Source organism: Ambystoma mexicanum, chromosome 8 (assembly GCF_040938575.1).
Source record: "Ambystoma mexicanum isolate Mex_15411 chromosome 8, UKY_AmexF1_1, whole genome shotgun sequence".
Taxonomy (NCBI): Eukaryota; Metazoa; Chordata; class Amphibia; order Caudata; family Ambystomatidae; genus Ambystoma; species Ambystoma mexicanum.
The window spans coordinates 1,512,380,978-1,512,402,809 of NC_090929.1; the positions used below are offsets into that span (position 1 = coordinate 1,512,380,978).

Below are 21,832 nucleotides of genomic sequence, written 5' to 3' on the forward strand. Positions count from 1 at the left end.
GGCCCTGCTCATATGTAATAGAGCCAATGGGGGTTGAAGATGGTAAGCCCAAAGGTTTTTTCCAGAGCTTTGCCTCTACACCGTCCTAGTTAATATCAAAGGCTTGTAGGTTTGATTCCATGCCAAACAACAATTTGGGTACCACTTTTCCGATATAATATTTAATAACAGGAATGATAGAAAATGTGCAGTATTTTTGAAGGATTTTTTTCATTTGTTGTCCCAGTTTTAAGATCTTTAAGCCCAATGCTAGAATGAGCTGAGCCTTAGTCAGAAAGGCATGAAACTGGGAGCCTAAGTACGTAACCTCATTAACAACTGGAATCAAACGGTTGTCAATACTCCATGAAAATGATTTCAGCCTTTTAAGCGGGTGTTTAAAGATAACCACTTTATATTTATCAGGGTTAATTCTCAATTCATTCACTGTGGCATAGTCCATTAGGGCTTTTAATAATCGCTGGTAGCCGATTAGGGTATGATCTAATACGATGATATCGTCAGCATAAACCAACCAATAGATTTTTTGAGTACCCAATTTTGGACTAATCATGCCAGTTGATTCCAACCCCTGAGGTAAATTTGATAGAGAATGAAAAGTATAGGTGCACCAAGACAACCCTGTCTGACCCCTCTTTCGATCTTAATTTCACGAGACAGGGAACCCTGTTTATTAAGTCTCATGTGCAGTATGGAATTATGGCGTAATTCAATTAGGATATTCAAAAAGTTGTCAGGCACCCCCCACTTCCTCAATTTTCCCCATAACCGTTCTCTATTTACAGTGTCAAAAACCTGTGATAAATCAATCTAGGACTGAAGAGAGGAGTACTATTTTTCGAGAGACCTCAATGTCAGGCAGGTCAAGACAATACCATTCAAAGCCGTTGATAGGCCCCGCCTGAAGCCCGTCTGTTGTTTGGAGATGATCCCCCTGGCTTTTGCCCAAACCTCCAGGTCTCTCAATATTAATCCCGCAAAGATTTTTCCATCTGCATCAAGGAGAGAGATTGGCCGATATTTGGAAGCTACCAAGCGGTCCCCTTTTTGTAAATCGGGATAATAATGGATTTCCTCCATGAATTTGGGATGTTCTTTGTCTGGATTATATTATCAAATAGAGATTTCAAAATGTTGGCCCACAGGGTTGGATTGAGCTTTAGGATCGCATTGCTGAGTCTGTTGGGACACGGCGCACCTGAAACTGAAGATTTTTTAATGAGAGCGATTATATCTTCCTGATCGAAAGATAGTCCCCATTCAGTAGTCAGTATACCTTTTTGTTCTTCAATATCATTCTGACCATAAATCTTGGTAAAATGAGCCACCCAAGCTTGTTCTTCAATAATAGTATTTTGGGTGTATTCATTAGGATTTTCCATTGAGCCAATAATTGATCAAAAGCTACGAGAGTTTTTTAAACAAATAGCATTTAGCATCTCTTCCCCTGCCTTTTGAACTCTCGTATATCTATGGGATCTGAACCAATTTCTATAGCTGTCATTAATTTGCTTGATACCCGCCTCATACTTCATTTTATCTTTAGTTGTTTTTTTTATTATGGCCTTTTGTGATCTTTTATTTTTATTTTTTTCAAATATTTCTGTATCAAAAGGCTGTTTAAGAGGAGAGTGCCTATTTTGGGTCTTACTAGAAAGAGGGTCAAGATCCCATAGAAATTGAACAAAGTAAGAGAGGTCACACAGCTACAACAATTCCTGATGTGTTAAATTGCTAGTCCTATATCTTAGCCTATCATATAAGGTTTGTCTCCCTTTATTAAATCTAACCAAATGTTTCCCAGCATTATTAAAAGAGAGCACCTGGTTATAGTGGTGGGCCCGCTCAACGCAATCCACATCAAAGATGATTTTCAGCATTACATAGTCACTGCACTTTACATTAACAGATTTTAGCTCAACACAACAATCAAAAATCTTCTTGGTTGTAAGGACATAATCAATTGTTGAATGAGAGATACCCTGATTCCAAGTAAAGGGGGCGGGGGTTATCTCCCTCAATATTTCCATTCAACATTTGAAGATCAAATTCCCTCATGCAGTCACACCATAAATAGCCATTCTTGGTCCTTGATTTGTAATTTCCCATATCTGTTGAACCAGTGTTAATACATTGTGTGTTCAAGTCCCCCATAATTAGGATCTCATCAGTTGAAAAGAGGGACATATATTCAAACATTTTATCCATCAAATTTTGAATAAATTGCCAAAGCGAGAACAAAGCAGGGTTCCAATATATATCTGCGATAAGCCAGTTAGATTTAGACTTTTGTTCCTTCCTCTCCACCCTAATCATCAATATACTTGGTATCTCATCTGATAAAAAGCTTGAGGCTGAAAAAACTCTGTCGCAATGCAATACACAAACCCCCCGCCGGGCGGCCCTTTCCATTAACAACTGCAAGTTGGTGATATATTGAAAAGCCATCCAATCCAAATGGAGTTTTAAGCCAAGTTTCCTGTAGAAGAATCAGGTCAAAATTGTTGAAGATGTAACAATTCATGGATTCTTCACAGAAAGAATTAAAGCCTCTAGTGTTCCAAGATAAACTACGAATTAAGTCATTGGTTAGAGCTTCGGTTGAGAATAGCCCAATTTGTGGAAGATCTGTGATACAATCTTGGGGACCATGTCCCAAACATTTGGTAATGTTGGGGCCATCTTCCCAGGTATTTGCTGAATTTTATTCATGTCTCGAGATAGAGGTTCGGATATTGTAGTTGCACTCATTACAGGGGGGTTCCTTGATATCATGAAACCCCTTTTGACCCATTCATCTTCAGCATCTAGAATAGTTTCTAAGCACAGTCTCGACTTCAATCTGATTTCCGTAACATTGGTATTTGGCGCATACGAAAAACTAACCCGATCAATATCAGTTGTTAAGAGGTATTTCAAAATCGGTATCGATTTCATCTCGAACAGGATTCTAGGCTGATTCAATGAAGATTGTTTGAAATTTTCTTCAGTTGTCCTTGTTAGAAACAAACTTAAGTCCTGACTTTGTTCATAGGATTTTCCCCTTGTTTGAGGAAGTATTTTATCCTTATGATTTATAATGTTTGAAGTTTCCGAAGCATTTTGTGTCTCTCTAGGATCCTCGATTTTATCTGTAGTTTTAATTATTGATAGGCCATCTATAGTAACAGAATTTTGGAGAGGAAATCCTATAGGTTCCTTTGAGGGTTTTTTTAATCAATGACTTTGTGAGAATCTGTTTCCTTAGGATTGACCAAGTTGTCATTTCTTTCGCTTTTTACTTGGCAGACAAATAAATTGGAACAATTTTAGAGGTGGTTGATTTGAGTGTGTCTGGATCCCTATCATAGCCTTTGTCATAGCGAGAACAGGGGTCACAGGCTGAGATGTTTTAACTTTATTTGGGGAGATTTTACCTTCAATCTTTTCACAATCTGATTTGATACTCTTGCTTTTTTTCCTTTGTTGTTCTTCAACTTCTTGTCTTTTAAGATTCTTAATAAATCAATTTGTATCAGAACTTTGTTTTTTCTTTTTTCTTCTCAGTTTGTAACCCTTAGTCGTTCTTGTCTCCCTCTCTTCCATGGAGGATTTTTCATCGTGTGCCTTGGTTAATTTTTTTATATCTTTTTTGTCTTTCCATTAGTTTTTTTAGGGGAGGATCCAATTGCTCAGCCAATTGTGCAAGCCGAGCAAATTCTTCCATTACTGAAGCCGATAAAGGAGTATCATTCCCAATGTTTTCACCAGGAGAAAAGGAGGTTGCTTGTAGGGCACAAGGACATCTATCTTATGCAGCGCCCTTTGCTGATTCCCCTAATTTTACATTCAGGATAGTTATCACCTCCTTCGTCTCCCTCCACTGATCAGATAGTTGGTCAATCGTTTCTGAGTGAATTTATTAGAGTTTGAGTGGATGTTGGCATGTGTTTTGCCCACAGAGTCCTTAACCGCTGTTCTTAATGCCACCAAATTAGATAGATTAATTTCCATATCCTTTGAGATTTCCAATAGGATTTCTGAGTGTTGCTGGACCTCCATTTTTAAGTTCGCAAACCTTTTACCAGAGAGCTTAAAACAAAATGTAAAGCTGCTATGGTAGGGGGACCCCAATGCTGATCCTGCAATCTATTCCTATCAGAGTTCTCAACTGTAACTGGAATCTCATTCAAGTCATAGGATAGGTCAATGGGCACAGAAGACACTGCATTTAGTATTTCCTCGTCTCGCAGTTCTATTGTAGGGCCTTCATGTTCAGTCTCCTCCACACCAACTCGAGGTGATTGTTGATCCCTAATAGGCGTGGCCTTCTCACTCTCTTCTGTTTGCATGGCTATTGTTATTAGGAAATGATTCACAATTACATTCTTCATTGTTGTTGCAGTCAATGTATAGTCCAGATCTGAATTAAGAGTGTTTCTAACAAGTTGGTGTGCCAGGGTAGATTCCACCCTATCCTTTGATCTGATTTCAGTGCGTCTCATTTTGGAGCTTCCCGGTTTTTGGTTATCATTGGGAAAGATGCTTTGCGGGGGATAGAAACGACCCCCCCTGAGTGATGAGCTTTAAAAATGAATCTTTCGTCCAAAATAGGAATTTTATCCCTCGCCTGTTTTCCATCGCAATTAATTGCTTTGGAGTCTTCTCCTACAGATGTACTGCGCAAATTATATAGTTTAGTCATATTACTGCAATATCGTTATTGCCACATATAGCAGAGAGCACCGGTCACAGACCTTTGTATCCAATATTCCTGAAAACCGTAGCTGTTTTCCTGAAATTAAGGACAACGGGAAGCACAAAGGAGGGGCCCGTCGGCGAATCAAACAAAATAAATAGGTACCGCCAAAGAGCCACCACTTATGCAACATTTTAATATTTTCACAGTGTTCCCACGTTCTGAATCAAAGTAAACTCTTGCAACTCAGTGCTTTCTCTGAATAGCCACCAAGTCACACATATACAATTAAGCGTGCTGCCAGTGATTCAATTTAGCGGGCGGGATCAAAGGGGTCATGCCCAGCATTCTCCCCTCGCTTATGTCCAGTACGCAGATGACTTCCAGCCACCCTGTTACAAGGAGGATATTTATGTGTATAAAGAAAAGACAAACAGGCTGCGGTTGGCTATAGCCCTTAATAGGGAGCCACACTCCAGCATGCACCCCCAAGCTATAGGAATAAATGCAATAGCATCCAAAGAAGGTCAGGAGGAGCCTTCCCTTCACAACGGCAGTCAAACAACTGTGATCAGGGCAGAGGGTGAGCAGCCGAGTTTGTGGGAGGCTAAGGGAATCAGAGAAAAATGACAAAAGGTAAAGAGTAAACATAAAAAAAGAACGCTCCTAATTACCAGAACGCTATAGACAGCTAAGTGTGATTGATAGTCGCTCAGCACCCACAGCGGCTTAGTCAGCTGTTGTCTCCTCGATGTTTAATGCCACCGCGTCTAAGCCCATGGTAGGAGAAACATTTCTGGTTATACCGCGGGACACCTCAGGACGCTTTGCTGCTCGGCGACTTCACTTTACGGTGTCTGAAGTGCTTCACGCCGCAGCAATCGAGTTCTGCAGCTTCCTCTGTAGCGTCCAACGTCCTGCTAGAGGAAAGCGCCTAGTAGGAAAGCACCTAGGTCAGGCACCAACACCAGGAACAGCAAGTATCAGGACACACTGGATAGAGAGACAAAAACACTGCAGCACATCTCACCAGCTGCCTCCGATACGATAGAAAAACAGCTCTGGGTCTCAATTATTAGAGAGTCTTAGCTCAGTGGAGTCCAGCCCATCATTATTGGCTTTTGAAGCCTTAATTAATTTGTTGACATTTCACACTAAATTGTGTTGGTCATAGGGATGCAAGCTTCGAGGGCATGCAAACAAGTGCCCCCATAGACACGGTTTCTCTTGCTTGTCAACTAGCCATCTGTCTAGATGTTGCCTCGCATCATCATATAGGTCTCTGCAAACGATATACAATAGCAGTAACTGAATCAATTGTGCAGCATGTTACACAGGGGGGAAAGCAACATGTCCAGTAAGATGCCACAACAGCCTTCTTTTCAGAGTGAATTGACTACTTAAAGGGATACAAGCTTCCATGGCATGCAAATGTAGCACTTTGTTCCCAGCAAATGCACCTCTAACTAAATTAATAGCGGGCCATACATCGTATCACTTGCAGATTGTATTCAGCAGGATGTTACACCATGTTGTGATTCTAAGAGGGTGTGATAACATTTTTTGAGGGGCCGCAAGGCACATTTGGTTACTGTTACTCCTGATCAGGTCATGTGATTTTGATTCTAATTAATCATATTTTCTTTTTTGTTTACCATCTTCACTCATTCCACAATGTGCCCTGTTGACAGGTGTCTTCAGATTGTGTGTCTTGTTGCATAAAATGCAGAGCAGTCAATTAAAAACGAATAAAATGACTACCTATCCTATATCAGCCCACATTTCACATACACACCTCCTAAGCATGCAGTATTAAGTTGATTTTCACTTTTAACATCTCACTACCACTCTACTAGGAACAGACCACTATCCAGGACAGCAATGTGAACTTCGCCAAGCACCAATGGTAAGCAGGTATTACTTATGTTTATTTGTGTGCTGTTGATGGTCCCCTGAACTAACTATTGTCCTCTTTCCTCTTTCTACAATCTGCAAAACAATACACAAAACACTTGTGTACAGGCGTTATAAATGCAACATCATATCATATCATGTATCAATATTATCAAAAACATATTTACAATTCTGTTTCAAGTAGGATTTTAAATTATCGAGATGGATTCTTTTCATTTCCCACTAATCGTCCAATTCAATGACTACTCTTTGTTATGTAATTCTATTTTATGCAACTGCATTGTGTATAATAAAAACAATATATTTCAGAACTTGCTTGAGTCAAAACAAGCCTTTCACTGCCCTTGTGTCCCAGAAACATACGTCTGAAGACTCCTGGACGGTGCTACACATTATTTCAAAACATGGGGTGCTAATACAACAATGGTTGTTCAAGTGTGGCTTTTAACACAATGAAATTGATAGCTGTGCCAATGATGTATTGGCTGATGTCCAAGGAAATTGATTCTGCATCTGCAATCGACTTCTTACAGCTGATATGTACAAGTCTTGAGAATATACTAAGAGATGCCCCTGACTGACTCAGAGGTTGCTTGCAACAACTTGCAACCGGTCTAGCTACTTTGTTTGCGCATGACCACAGACAAGTGAGTATGATATAGACTGATGGTGTGAAGACCTACGTATTGCATTTCAAGTATATTTTTAATCATTGAATTTAACCTTTGCCTCCTGACCCATTTTACTTATTGAGCAATGCGTGAGACTTATCCAGCAATATATTTTTACTTGCACTCGACCTTGCACTCAAAGCTTAATTTCAGGTCACAGTTTATTGTGTGCTCTACATTAAAAAAGTGCTCTCTCTAATATCTGTAACAACTATGCTCAGTTTAAAGTGTTGCCCCATCAAATTTGCTGATCTCATAACCATGACTTTTTCTCTTAACCCCTTTCTTATCATTGACACAACAGAAGCCATGGATATCAAGTACTCTCACTTCACCCTCTGACACTTCTCTTGGAGTTGAAGTATTGCACTGTGGGTTGCTTTTTACATTGTTTAGGTCTGCAAAGTCCTTTCAATTAACAGCAGACATGCCATTGGTAATTGTCCATGTGGTGCATCGGGTGTTTGCAAAGTACTTTACTTATCAAAATGGTTTACATTCTGTCGTTGTCTCTGCCTCGTTCCCTATTTAATACATTGTTCACATGGGGGAAACGGGAAAATCTAGCGCTTTTACCGAACCATCAGACACTTTGCAGGGCAGTCAGGTGTGCCACTCACCATTGCTTTGTAACTTGGGTTGAACAGTATCTAGTCTGAGTCATGATAAAATCTATGGCGCTATTATCAATTATTTTATTGTCCTTCACTAGTAGAATATGCTATCCTAATCAGTTTGCTGTTGTGCCAGTAGATGCTTTTCCTCCTGCCTGAATGTATTTGTTACCCGTAGGTAAAGAAGGCCTCAGTGTTTGGTTATCCACTAAATAATACCAGTATACGCTTATAAGCCGAATGCTTAGTTTGCGCATTATTGTGAATTTTTATATTGCTTTGGGATTGATAGTTGCCAATTCACTAAAACCTGTCTTCGGATTGTGTGGGCAGAGTAGAAACTATTTCACCTTGAACGTAGGACATCAGTAACTTTCACAGCATCCTTGGAAACAACTCAGAATACACAGGGATGCATGTTTATGGGTTTAGAATTGAGAGCTTGAATGTTAACAAGATAATTTTTGGCTGTTTGTGGACATAGTTAATTGTATACCCTCATCCCATTTGATAGCATCATAAAACTTTCACAAACTTCTCTTTTCATTTCATGTTCTGCAGGAAAAGACATGCTCTGGCACACCATTTCTTTTTTTGAAAATCAAATTTTATTAGGTTTCGCGCCTGTGTTACAACAATGCAGAGCATATTTAAACATGAATAAACAGGAAACCAGTTATAACCCCTCGCCCCCAACCCCTTCCCAGCCACCCACCCCCCACCAGTTCAAGTTCTCAACAATTGCGTATTTGACAGGTTCTGAAAAGAGCATAGCAAAGTCTACATGTTGTGCACTTGGCACGCCGAAGTCATGGGCCGAGCTTTGAAAGATTCGGAGTTGGACCAGTGAACGCTGGCCTGAGGTCCCCAGAGGGGGGTTCTCCGGGTCCAGAGCCTAAGATTACACTGTGCGGCCGTATTTTTCGAAGAAGGGGAGCCATATTTCCTCGATCTTGGATCTAGATTCGTCGAGTAAATGCGTGAGGAATTTCATGTCGTAAATGGCCCGTACCTTGGTTACCCATGCTTTTTCCCCGGGCATTCCGAGATTCTTCCCTTTTTGTGCCAGGCAGCATCTGACCGCCACCAACATGACCTGGAGCATGTGGTCATGGGTATTTTCATGATCGTCCCCAATGTCAATTCCGAAAAGAAGAAGCCAGGGGCAGGAAGGCCGCTCCACCCCATCTATCCCCTTAATCCATGTCAAAACCTCCTCCCAGTACTTTTGGACCACCAGGCACCTCCACCACATGTGACTATGATCCCCCCTTTCGGTCCTACACTTCCAGCAATGTGGATAGTACCCCGGCCTCATTCTAGCAATCCTCTGCGGGGGGGGGGTAGTGCCAGCGATGCAATACCTTGAGGGCCTGGTGGCGATACTGGAGTGAACGCCACCGATTTCTCCAGATTAACTTTGTACCCCGATAGGTCCCCATAGCGCGAGAGGCCCTGCAGCATTCGGGGGACTGTTTGGGATGGGTTTGTGATGTAGAGCAGTGCATCGTCAGCAAAAAGGCAGACTTTGCACTGCATCTCTCCGACCTGTACTCCCCTGATGGCCGCATCGTTGCGGATCGAGATTGCCCATGGTTCCATCACGAGCGCGTAAATTAGGGGGGACAAATGACATCCCTGCCGTGTACCACGCTCGAGGGGGAACGTCCTCGACTCGGTCCCATTTGCCACCACTCTAGCGGAGGGGGAGGAGTAGAGCGCGGAGATCCAACCCAGCCACCTCAGGCCCATACCCAGGGTCGTGAATACCTCCCTCATAAAGGCCCAGCTGACCCTGTCAAAGGCCTTCTCCGCGTCAAGGGCCAGCAGAAGCGCGCCTTCGTCGCTGACCCCTCTCGAGGCAAGCACATGGAGCGTCTTCTGCATATTATCAGAACCCTGTCTGTTCAAGACAAATCCCGCTTGGTCAGGGTGCACCAGGCGTGGGAGGCAGCCCTCAAGTCTGGTGGCCAGGATTCTGGCAAAGATCTTAGCGTCCAGATTGAGGAGTGAGATGGGTCTATAAGACCCAAATTCCGCCTGGTCCTTGCCGGGTTTGGGTATAACAGTGATGAGGGCCTGCAAGAATGTCGGTGGGATGGACTCCCGGTTCCTGATCTGGTTAAACAATTTGGCCAGGGGCTGCAGCAGGACGGGTTGGGTCTGTTTGTAAAAGTCGGCTGTGTAGCCGTCTTCCCCTGGTGCCTTTCCCACCCTCAGTCTTTTGATGGCGCCCTCCACCTCCTTCTCCGATATCTCTCTTTCCAGGACCTCTAGCTCCACATCGGACAGCCTAGGCAGAGGGTGTTCTGCCAGGTAGGCGCGGATGTCCTCCAGTGATTCACCTGCCTTTTTGGAGTAGAGTTTGCTGTAATAGTCAGCGAAACACTCCACTATTTCCTCGCGGCCCCCGTGAATCCCGCAAACTCCATCCCTGAGACGAGATACTCCCCTCTCAACCCTGCAGCCCTGAGCCCTCTGCGCCAGTAGGGTCCCCACCTTGTCTCCCCGTTCATAGTACCTCTGCTTAGTGTATCTCATTTTCTTGATGACTTCCCCTATGAGGACCGTATGGAGTTCCTGTCTTTTGCCCTGCATCTCCTCCAGGAGAGCCCCTCGATCCACCCCCGGGAGGCCCAGTCTGGCTCGCAGAGCGCCCAACTCTGCGCAGAGTTTACCCTCGATTAGGCCTCTCTCCCGTTTACGTCTCAAACCCTCCACTATGAGAAGGCCCCTGAAAGTGGCTTTTGCGGCATCCCACACCATAGACATATCTGTCTCGCCGGTGTCGTTTGTCTCAAAGTAGGCCAGCATTTCCTGCCTCATGAAATCACGAAATACTGGGTCCCTGAGGAGTGTATCATTGCAACGCCATCGGGAAGATCTTGGGGAGATGGGCAGTGACCGAAAGGATGTCCGTCGATGCCTGGTTGCACTCGACCCCTTCTACCCGATCCTCCAGCGTTGAAACCTTGGCCGTGAGGTCCGCCAACTTGGCCCCCATGTCTGTCCTCATACCCCTAATTTCTTCTAGGATCGTTTGGATGTTGCTCTGTATGGCATTCATGTCCGGGGGTTGCGAGGCTGCAGGGCCGGTCTCCATTTCGAGGGACCCAGGCGTTTATTGGTATTGCGCAAGGGTCTCCCTCCAGTTCATGGGGTATTGATCGCACCGAGCTATAGGGTTCTCCTGAGGTGTCCGCCGGGTGGCTGGGTGGCCCAGGCGCGCTCCTGTGACGGCCTGAGCCTTCTCCGGTGGTCGGGTGGGCGCCTTCGCCACTAATCTGGAGCCCTGTGGGGAGGTAGGCCGTTGGGGTGGTGGTCAGGTGTGGAAACGTGGGCCGTTGAGATGGTTCCGCGTTGCGCCGGGCACGGGCGAATCACTGGTGGTTAGAGCGGTAGGTGTGGCGGTGGTGCCCCTGTACCCCCAATGATGGATGGGCTGGTCGCCGGCAGCCGTTGGAACTTCTCGGAAGGCCTGCCCGGCGTTGGGGCCTGTGTGTTGGTCGCACGGGCCGTTACTCCTCTCTGGTGGGGTCGGATGACCCGCCGCATCCGGCGTGGGGGCTCCTCTGAGATGTCCAGAGAGGTGGGGGCCGTCAGCCGTGTGGCCCCAGCCGCTGAAGGGGATCTCCGCAGGGCCCGTCCGAGCCGTCGAGAGGACATCAGGCCTTGGTGCGCGAGTCAGAGCAGGTGGGGAATTCGACTCCTCCCACCGCTACACAGCTAGGCGATGTGCGGCTCTTGCCCGGGGCCTTCCCTTAGGTGCAGGGGGGTCGCCGTTCACGGGTCGTTATCTCAGGAACGGGGGCATCTCCGAAGTCCGGACCAGCTTCTGGGTAGTCCACAGCGGTTCCCCTTCTCAACGATCTCTGATAGATGGGGTTAAAAAGCACTTAAGGCATGTTTTTCCGTGAGTTTCCAGGGGCCATGCGGGGAGCTTGAGATTCAGGCGGCCATCTTGCCCGTGCCCCCTGGTGGCCGCCTGGCACACCATTTTTGACACCTAGCATTCATGATTTGTATCAGAGTCACTGTTGCTTAGCATTACTGCTGATATGTTTTATTTTGTGACAATTTATAGCAGCAGGGTGAATCATATTTGTAATGGTAGTTTGTTGGCCAGTATTGCCCTTCATATTTGCGTGTGTGATCATTCTGTCATCTGGCTCTGTCCATCTCAATTACAATGAAAAAGGATTATACCATGATGGCCATTCTGTTATCTACACCATCAGACGCATCCCATAGAGCACAGGAATGCCAAATGTGTTAGCATTGTGCTTTACAGGATTTCTGTCTCTGCGGTTACAAGTGGAATCATGTAAATCACTAATGTATGTCTGTGAACTCTCTCGACACCATTCTTTTTCCTTGTGCCAATATTGTGCCTTTGACGTGCGCCTCTTCATTTCTTGTCCCATAAAAGGAGACTGCGATGTACACTCTTCTCTCTGGAGCTTATGACACAGGCCAAGGAGCACAGGTATGCCAAGCGTGTTTGCTTATTGCTTCACTGAGGGTTGGGTGCATCTGGTTAGAAGTGGAAGCATGCATGTCAGTAATGTACATCTATGCTGTCCCTAGGCCTAGTGGAATGTACAGCACCATGCCATTTCTTTGTGTCAAATGTGTTGCCTTTCTTTCATGTCTCTTAATTTTTTTGTCCTGCAGGAGCAGACAGTGATGGCTACTTTTCTCTCAGGACCTTACAATTCAACCCAAGGAGATCCGGTATGCCATTGATGTTTTTTTTTGCCTTTTCAATAATGTAACCGTTCAGAAACATTGAACTGTGTATGTATATTGGTTTGGAAATTGTTCTAGAAAAGTTTCTCAACAAATTCTAAATATGATTAAACATTTCAGTCTGTTCTGTGCCGATGAACACAAAATACATTGCAGGTCATATCCTAATGCTCTTTTGTCTAATTTTGCACTCTTCGAATTATCATATCACGAAGCCGGAAATTGACACAGGCAGAATTTCAGTTGTTACAACCCATCATTTAAAAAAAAAAAACAAGGGTAATTACATAAGAAGATACTGCACTCCTGCTTGTTGCATGCATATTGCTGTATTGGACCTGATGACGCTGTCAACCTATTTCTTTTGACTTTTGGTTGCAAAATAATATTCAAAACAATTGTCAATGGAAAAGGTTTTTTGAAGGTGTCCAACACTGTTTAAAATTGTTTTTAATTGCTATAAAATGGAGGCCTAGAAAAATGCAGACCACACTACAAAAAAGTTGGCGTATGTTTTCCAATGATGGTGATTTGACAAAAACGGATGTTACAGCCATCAGAACTTCCATGCATTGTTGTCATGAGGGATGTTCATGTACATTGGCCTTAATTTGAGTTAAACACCACCTTGAAACTGTGGAATGTGATTAAAGATCATTGCTACTCCACAACATGTCCTCCTCATCTGCCATTACCAACAGAAGTGGTAACCAAATGCAATGCTCATAAACAAGTGACGCAATATACTCCTTCAAAGCCTGATTTGCAAGATTCTAAGAGCATTTCCCAATGTCATTGATTGCATGACAGCCACCAAATGTATAGCTTTTATAATCTGCTGTAGAGCTTCAAGACATTGCAGATCATAAAGACATTGGGCCTCATTACAAGTATGCTGTTCCAGAAATATTGTTGCCTGTATTACCGTACCGGCATCCTTTACCAGACTGGGGCAACCCGAGTCACGAGCCAGTGTCACTGGCATCATCAGGGGCCCGCCGTGGCCGGCCACGCTGTTGCCAGTATCAGTGGTGAGGCGCTGCAGCCGTGCCAGTGACACCGGCATGTGACATGTAAGTCCACTTTAAGAGGTGCACGGACATGCCACCACCGGCATGGACATGCCGGTAATAACGGATACAATGATGCCGGAAACACTGGCATCGCGGACCAGGCGTTAATAGGAATCTGGTGTGTAGAAACCTGCCACAGATGCACACAGTCAGCACCGGTGGAGGCAAAAGGACCACTCCCACACACCACACCCCTTCCAAATACACAATGCTACCATTAGCACTAGCAGTACTGGAGCTGGAGGACATGCCTGCACAGGTACTCATTGAGGAGGCAGTGAGCCACAGAGGATGTAGCGGTGGCGCAGGAGGAGAAGGAGTGCCATCATGGGCCAGCAGATACCCAATGTGCAGGCGGTTGTACCCCGCAGGCAGCCACCAATCCCCTGCCTAAGGGCCACCACATTCAATCTCACCCCCGCTCAGATCCACACCCTGTACCAACTGGACAGGGGCACCATCACCACTATAGTTGTCCCCATACATGAAGACCTGGTGAGTCTAATCAATATCCGGACAACCATCCCCCCCTTGCTGAAGGTAGTGTGTGTGCTACACTTCCTTGCCAGAGGCACTTATCAGCATACAGTGGGTCAGCTGCATGAAATCTCCCAACTCTGTTTCTCCCGTGTGCTCACCCAGGTGCTAGATGCACTCCTGTCCCACGTACGCGACCACTTCAGCATACCAGGGACTGCGGAGGAGGAGAATACAACCAAAATAGCATTCCATGCACTTGCAGGCATGCCTAATGCAATAGGTGCGCTCGACTGTACACATGTGGAGCTGGTTGTCCGGCATGCTGTGGAGGTAGTGTACCGCAACAGGAAGCTGTACCATTCCCTCAAATGGTGTGCGATGCCCACAAAATAATCACACATTGCTGTGCAAGATTCCCAGGCTCCACACATGACTCCATGATGCTGCGCAACTCCACGCTGCCCCGCTACATGGCACGACACGCTGGACAACGTACCTGGCTGTTGGGTGAGTCTAACCACAGGGCCATGAGGAGTGTTGAATTGGGTGGGGGGCAGTTGACAGCATAGACAACCTGTCTGCTGGGTGAGTTTAACCACAGGGCTGTGAGGGGTGTTGAATTGGGGGGGGGCAGTTAACAGCATAGGCAACCTGTCTGCTGGGCGAGTCTAACCACAGGGCCATGAGGGGTGTCCAAACATAGCATAGCATAGCATGGCATGCATGAAGAGCAAATGTGCACACTCGATGCATGAATCCATCCTCACACCTGCAAATTCCCCTAACCATTACCAAGTATCCATTGACGTACACAGAGACTGGATAGGCCAATAGAAGGCTAAGGTAGATGAGGAATTACACCAAGCAACCTCATCATTCCCAACCTGCAAAACATCAGACACAGCGTACTGGGTACCTTGAACTTTGATTAATGTAGATTTTCCAGAATGTGCAACACAGTGATTGCATGCTGAAGTGCAAGGCCTTCACAGCCGTGTCTCCATGCATTTAACAGACACAGTGCTCACATCAGCACATCTATTAGGATCCTCACAAAACAGAAACCACATGTACCACAATGCACCACTCTGTAGTCACAATGTATGAAATACATGAACAAAGTAAACCAATGCACAAGTCATGATGCTCAGCCAGAGAGAAAACCATCTGCCACACTGAAAATAATAGTGACTGCACTCACAGGTCGAATCCTCTTCCTTTTCATTGTTCAGTGTCGGGATTTTGTGCCATGACCCCAGTTCCCCCCACCCCCCCGCACCTAAAAATTATTAAAATTAATTCTTGAATTGTTTAACAATTTTCTATGAACTATAGGTGTGCACCTATGTGCAACCTTTTGCACTCACATTCCACAGGTACAACGCAGGTCAGTATGCCTGTCATGTCACCTTAAGGGACACCTTCAAGTTGAATGGGTCAAGTTTGAAATTTTAAAATGCCATAAATCTTGACTCCCACCAATACATGATTGAGAGGTGCCAGCCGTATTCTTGTAACGTAACCCTTCACCCGTGACACATACTACCAATGGATATCTTACGTAGTCGTATGGGTGAAGGTGTCCATGGCTATGTACGTGAAGACCTGTATATATTGAATGCATACCAGGAAGATCACTGTATTACAAAAGCAAATTAGTCAAATGTCTACGTTGCCACTGTATACGCACAGTCCATTTCAATTGGTAACACATCCATGAGAACTGAGTCCATTGCCATCAGATGTACTTGATTTGTCAGAGCCAATGACACATGCCATGTACAGTCATGAATCCTTGTGCATTTTGACTTTTCAAATGTACACTGTACAGCCAGTGCCAATATGGAATGACCAAATAAATCACAACTACCCTTTCTCTTGCTCCCATGCAGGTGATGCCAGTTATCAAGGCATGGCTCATGACCCCCATCAGACAACCACACAACAGGAACGAAGAGGCGTACAACGTGCACATGTACGCACTCTCTGCACCATCGAGTAGACCTTTGGCCTGTTGAAGGCCATGTGCCGCTGTCTCAGCAGGTCGGGTGGATCCCTAATTTATGGGCCAGAGACGGTGGGCAAAATCGTGCTGGTATGTGCCATGCTTCACAATATGTGCATCCAGCGCAACGTCCCCCTGACATGGACATGATGCCACCAGAGGATGAGGATGTAGAAGATGTAGGAAATGCTCTGCGCCACAATGGAAATGATGGACGTGCCACACGGCAAGAATTAATTGAACACCTACTTTTGAAGGACTGTTAAAGACATGGCACTGGGCATGGGTCACACTGGGCACTAAACACTGTACATGATTAAATATCTCACACTGAATAAGCAATGTCCGGTCATGTTTGTTCGAAACACCAGGTGTATTCCATAAGGATAAACTATGTACAGATGTGAATTACATTGCCTAACACTACTATCCCGATGTACCGACCCACCACCCCCTCCCCATTACCCACACACCCCCTCCCCCACCACTCTCTCCCCTGCACACACACCCCCTCCCACACCACCACCTCCCCCACACACACACCTTACCCCCAACCTCCTTCCCCACTACCCTCCCACCACCCCCTTCCCGACTACTCCCTCCCCACATGCACAAGAACCTTGGCCTATTTACGACCCCTTTTTGGTGGATGGGGGTGAGCCACTGGCGGGTGATTGAGTCGCTGTGACCGGCGCACAGGGCTACTTTGAATGGAACTGGTTGGTGTTGTGCTTGAGGATGGGCCGAGTAGGGTGGTGATGTCGCGTTGTTCCGCTATAGTGTTGACCAACAGGTTGATTGACTCTGCCATTGCAGACATTACTCCATTTCCCTCACACGCCTCGCAAGGTGGTTCACCCCCTCCGTGGCTCTGCCCAGCATTCGAGCCGTGTTACGCGAGGTGTCCTGCATGGTCTGCTGCGTCAATTGTGCCTTGGCAAAGTACTGCGTGACCAAGGCATGCCTTGCCTGCTGCCTTTCCTTCATCCTGGTGAGGCGCCCCTCAATGTCTTATATGTGACGGAGTCCAGGTAGTGGCATGGGTGGTGGGCTCCGAGGGCCTGGGGCAGTAAACACTGGTTCATCCTCATGGCTAGCATCGGTCAGTATGTCGTGCACACTGGCCTTGACAATGCTGTGTGTTCCTGATCCTTGTGTTGGTGTTGCAAGTTCATCCAGCTGGCTGGGTGGCGGGGAAACAGGCTCTTCCTGCTGGCTGGGGTCCGGGGTAACAGGCTCGTCCTGCTGGCTGGGGTCCAGGGATACAGGCTCTTCCTGCTGGCTGGGGACCAGGGGATACATGCTCTCCCCGCTGGCTGGCATCTGGGGTAACAGGCTCTTCCTGCTGGCTGGGGTCCGGCGATACAGTCTCTCTGTGCTGGCTGGGGCCCGGGGAAACCGGCTCTTCCTGCTGACATGCCAGCTTGGCAGCAGGTGTTGGTGGCTGCCGGGGCTGCTTGGCAGCAGGTGTTGGTGGCTGGTGGGGCTACTGGGCAGCAGATGTTGGTGGCTGGTGGGGCTGCTTGGCAGCAGGTGTTGGCTGGTGGAGCTGCTGGGCAGCAGCTCTTGGTGTCTGCTGGGGCTGCTGGGCAGCAGGTGTTGGTGGCTGCCAGGGCTGCTTGGCAGCAGGTATCGGTGGCTGCCAGGGCTGCTGGGCAGCAGGTGTTTCGGGCTGGCAGGGGGGCTGGGCCAATGGTGTTGTGGCAAGCTCTGGTCTTGCGGTGGATGTGCTTGGCTCCTTGCTCAAGGTGGTGGATTTCCTGTGGCAGTGACGGGCCCAGTGGACCTGGGTGTGGTAGCATGTTCCCCTTCGCTGTCAGATGATGTGCCTGTGGGGCACAGTGAGGCAGGTCATCAGTAATGGGTGTGGATCCATCTGACAGACATTAATGCTAGTACATTCTAAGGCGTGTGCATTGTCATGGACATGGTGGAGGTCATGGCATGGTACACACATGAATGTGTGAGGGATGCAGTGTGGGAGCATGTTTGTAGTGCGGCCATGGAGTGCACAGTGTCTGTTGCCTGGGGTACTGGTGTTTAGTGGTTTGGGTGTTGTGGCCATGCCACAGGAACTTTGTGACATGTAGAGTTTGATTGTGGAATGGATTTGTTTCGCTTGTGGGTGTTGGTGCATTGATATTGACTCTGCGGGAAGAGACATGGTGGGTGTGACAAGTGTGCGACAGGTGTCATTGATGTGTGCATCTTTACATGAGGTTGCTTTGGCCATGTGGTGACAAGGCGGTGACGACAGCAGTTGGACATTGTCTGGGTGATGTGTGTCTGTGTGTATGCAGATGCTACTTGTGTGGCTAATACAGGGGACTTGTGGGGTGTGTCAGTGCGATATTTATTTGCTCTTGCAGCCAAGTACATTGTACTTGTGTGGATGGAGGTTGTCAGTGGGTGGAATGGCAGCAGGGATCTGGTGCCACATACTTGACATTCAGACGTGACCATTGGCATTGGGGCTACAAGGTGTGTCATGTGACTTTGGGGTTACGGACACTCCCTTGCATCATCTATATATGTTGCAGCTCCCTCCTCTGCATCTCCGACTCCCTTTATGACCTACATGTGCAGGACTGCTGCTGCATGTCTCCTCCCACGCCTGCCGTTTGATGGGGGATAGTGCTCCACCTCCTGTGGCCAGGCCCTGTCTGCGCTCTGAGGCAAGGAGGTTGCGGACACAGAGACGTAGGTCGTCCCATCTCTTCCTACAGTCTCGGACGGTCCGGGGTGTTGTCCCTGTTAGGCAGAATTATATGCAGTACCCTTTGGGAACACCACGCACAATTAAGACTACAAGTGACAGTACAATTTCACCTTTGGTAAAAGCCTGTACTACACAGTGAAAGTGGTAGAAGTAGCGGAGCAGCCAGACTTATCTGAAGAGTAAGTGAGCAATATCAAATAGTTACAAAAAGGACAGCAATTACTATGATTCAGGCAAACACTGACTCAAGGTTTTCAAGTAAAAGAAATACATTTATTTCACTCTTCAGTTGTATAACATTACACTATTATAAGCAGTCTAAAAATCACACTCTTAATACACCACACAACTCCCAATAAGTTCCAGACAAGTTAAGCTTACAAAATGAAGTGGGAGCAAAATGGCACTCCAGCAATACTCGGGGCAATCGAACAAGAGGAACTACAATGATAAAATCAGATTGAAAAGGCTTTTCAGGGTAGTTTGCGGTAAAGTTTTTGGCACGGTTTCCGGACGAGGTTGGCTGGTGGAAAAGGTAGTTCAAAGAGAAGAGAAGGACAAGCCCTCGGATTGGAGAAAGATTTCAAACACTTTCACTGCGGCTGAACGAAACGCAAAACCGGATTTGCACAGTATCTTAAAACTGAAAGGGAGCTGTAGCTGAGGCAGACGTTCCTGATAGTTCCTGCAGGCTCGTGGTTACTGAAACGACTGTCGGACTGATCAGAAGTAGGAAGACTGGAGGGTCCTGCACTACCCAGGGAAGAAACCAGCAGCACAGCAAAACAACGAAAAAAGGTGCGCTCCATAAACCCAAGCAGGGTCCGACCTTCCTGGCTATCCGGCCCACTGTAGCTCTGTACATCGAATTCGACCAGAGGAGGGGTCCTGGCTTGCAGTTTGGGCGAACTGGTTAGTCCCACCAGCTCAAGGGAAGAAGTTTCCTGGAGGATCTTATCTGTCGTCAGATTCTGAAGATTCGGACCTGCAGCAGGGCTTCACCGGGCGGTTCAGTCGTTGTAGGGATTCTCTTCCGTTAGTTCCTCATTGGTTCTTTCGTTCCAGTTGCGACTCTGCTCTTCCAGTCCCAGAGACCTGCTTTTTATGCAGTTTTCCCCCATTCATACAGCCTGGGTGTCAATCACACAGCAGGGTGGCTGTCCTGTGGGGAAGCCTGCGAAAAGGCGATGAACAAAGGGACCAAATCTGGTTTGGCGTGCAGAGAAAAACACGAGAAAGACATTTACAAAAAGAAATGGCGAATAAACCCAGCCGGAACCATAATAAAATATATATGTCAAGCGGGTTTATGTTTGAGGCTACTATGATAGCCTAAAACAATACCATGGTTATTTAAGATAACCCTGGTATAAAAAATTGGGTAGATACCACTGACACCACTGACACCAGCCAAGTCTTGATGTAAAGGGAGCGAAACAATGCTCCAAGAGGCACAGACAAAAAGGGATACACTTTCCAATACTCCATGTAAGATGCGGTGTACTGGGTCTGTGGTAAAAGTGACTAAATAAAGTGACAGTAGTCAGCCCCAGGAAATGGAGTCGGTGGGAAGTCTAAAAGACAACCCTGTGTCACTGCACTGAAGGTACTGTGTAACACACATGGAAGAATATGGTGCCATGGAGTAGGTGAGGCTCCAGTGCCCAAGATTACACAAAAAGTAGAAATACACATAGCAAAACACATTTAAGAGTGGGAAAAAAGGCTCACGCTCTTACCAGGTGAAAAAAATAAATCCTAGAAATCCAGCAAAGCTGCTGAGGGACTCAGTAGGTAAGGGAAATTAACCATTTATGAGAATTCTCCCTAACAGTCCCCACCGCCAAGACTTTGCATGCCACATCCTCCCAAATGGCCTTTTCCGTATTTGGGCTTGGCACCGCAGATATGCACAGAATACCTCATCTGCGTGCTCCACAAGGGTGTCTGCCAGCATGTTCAGTTCCTGTTCACTGAACCAGGGTTTTTGGTGTCAAACGACAGGCTGCCTTGAAGACCTGTTCCTCTGTGTGGGTAGCCCAGATTTTGAGTAACACTCCTGTGGAATGAGGATTGCAATGGATTGTGTTTTTTTTTTTTAAGAACTTTATTTTTGATTTGCATGTCACAGTACACCCTGCGTGTCTCGCATCTACATACTATAGATTTGCATTACAAATTGACAACCCAACTCCCCTTGCAGACTTTTACATTAGGTACATGTCCTCGTAAATACCCACAGAAAGAAGTTCCATTTAGCTAGCTGTGTGGCATGGCATATCATCCACGCTGTCATTGTCCGAATTTTCAGTGTCTGTGGAGGTTTCATCTAAGTATGCCCTGAACGGGGCCCAAATGTCTTTTGGTTTACACGGTGCAGACATCATACTATCATAGTTTTCCTCACATTCATTCACGTAACTGAGGGTCGCAAGGAACTGTTCTGCTGTTGGAGCCTGGCCGCTCTTCCATTTCTGAAGGATGCATTTCTTCGCTACTGCGCAGGCGACGTTAAACAGTCTCCTCGTTTTTTCCGGGACCTTACCAATGTCGCCAAAAAGGTATTTAGGTGGATTGAGGTGTGCAGGGATTTGTGTTATTTCCGCAAGGATATTGGCCACTGCGAACCAGAAACCCGCTATCTGGGGACAGGCCCAGTACATATGAAACAAATCCGCACCAGGGGCGTGGCCTTTCGGGCATTTGTCGGGAATGGTCTTGTAGAACTTTGCCATTTTGGCTGGAGTGTTAAGTAGTTTGTTCAGAACCTTGAATTGTATTAGTCTCAGGCCTGCATTAAGTGAGGTCTTCTTAGATAGGAGGCAATATCTGGACCACTTCCCCTCCTCGATTGTAATATCCATGTCTTTTTCCCACGATGCCTTGATGTTGTTCGATGATTTCGTATGAGCCTGCACAATATTGTATA

The 21,832-nt window shown here is 46.3% G+C and overlaps 1 protein-coding gene across 3 annotated transcripts in view; it reads left to right on the forward strand.

Annotated features, from left to right (window-relative positions):
- NEURL1 (neuralized E3 ubiquitin protein ligase 1) overlaps positions 1 to 21,832 on the forward strand; it is a 2,006,504-nt gene that overhangs the window by 470,789 nt on the left and 1,513,883 nt on the right. For 2 of the 3 annotated variants that reach the window (XM_069611715.1, XM_069611712.1), the window contains exon 3: positions 12,552 to 12,611. The exons of the other annotated variant lie outside the window; for it this stretch is intronic. In XM_069611715.1, the coding sequence (XP_069467816.1) occupies positions 12,552 to 12,611 (60 nt within the window). The remainder of the gene's footprint in view (positions 1 to 12,551; positions 12,612 to 21,832) is intronic. 3 annotated transcript variants of the gene reach the window in all.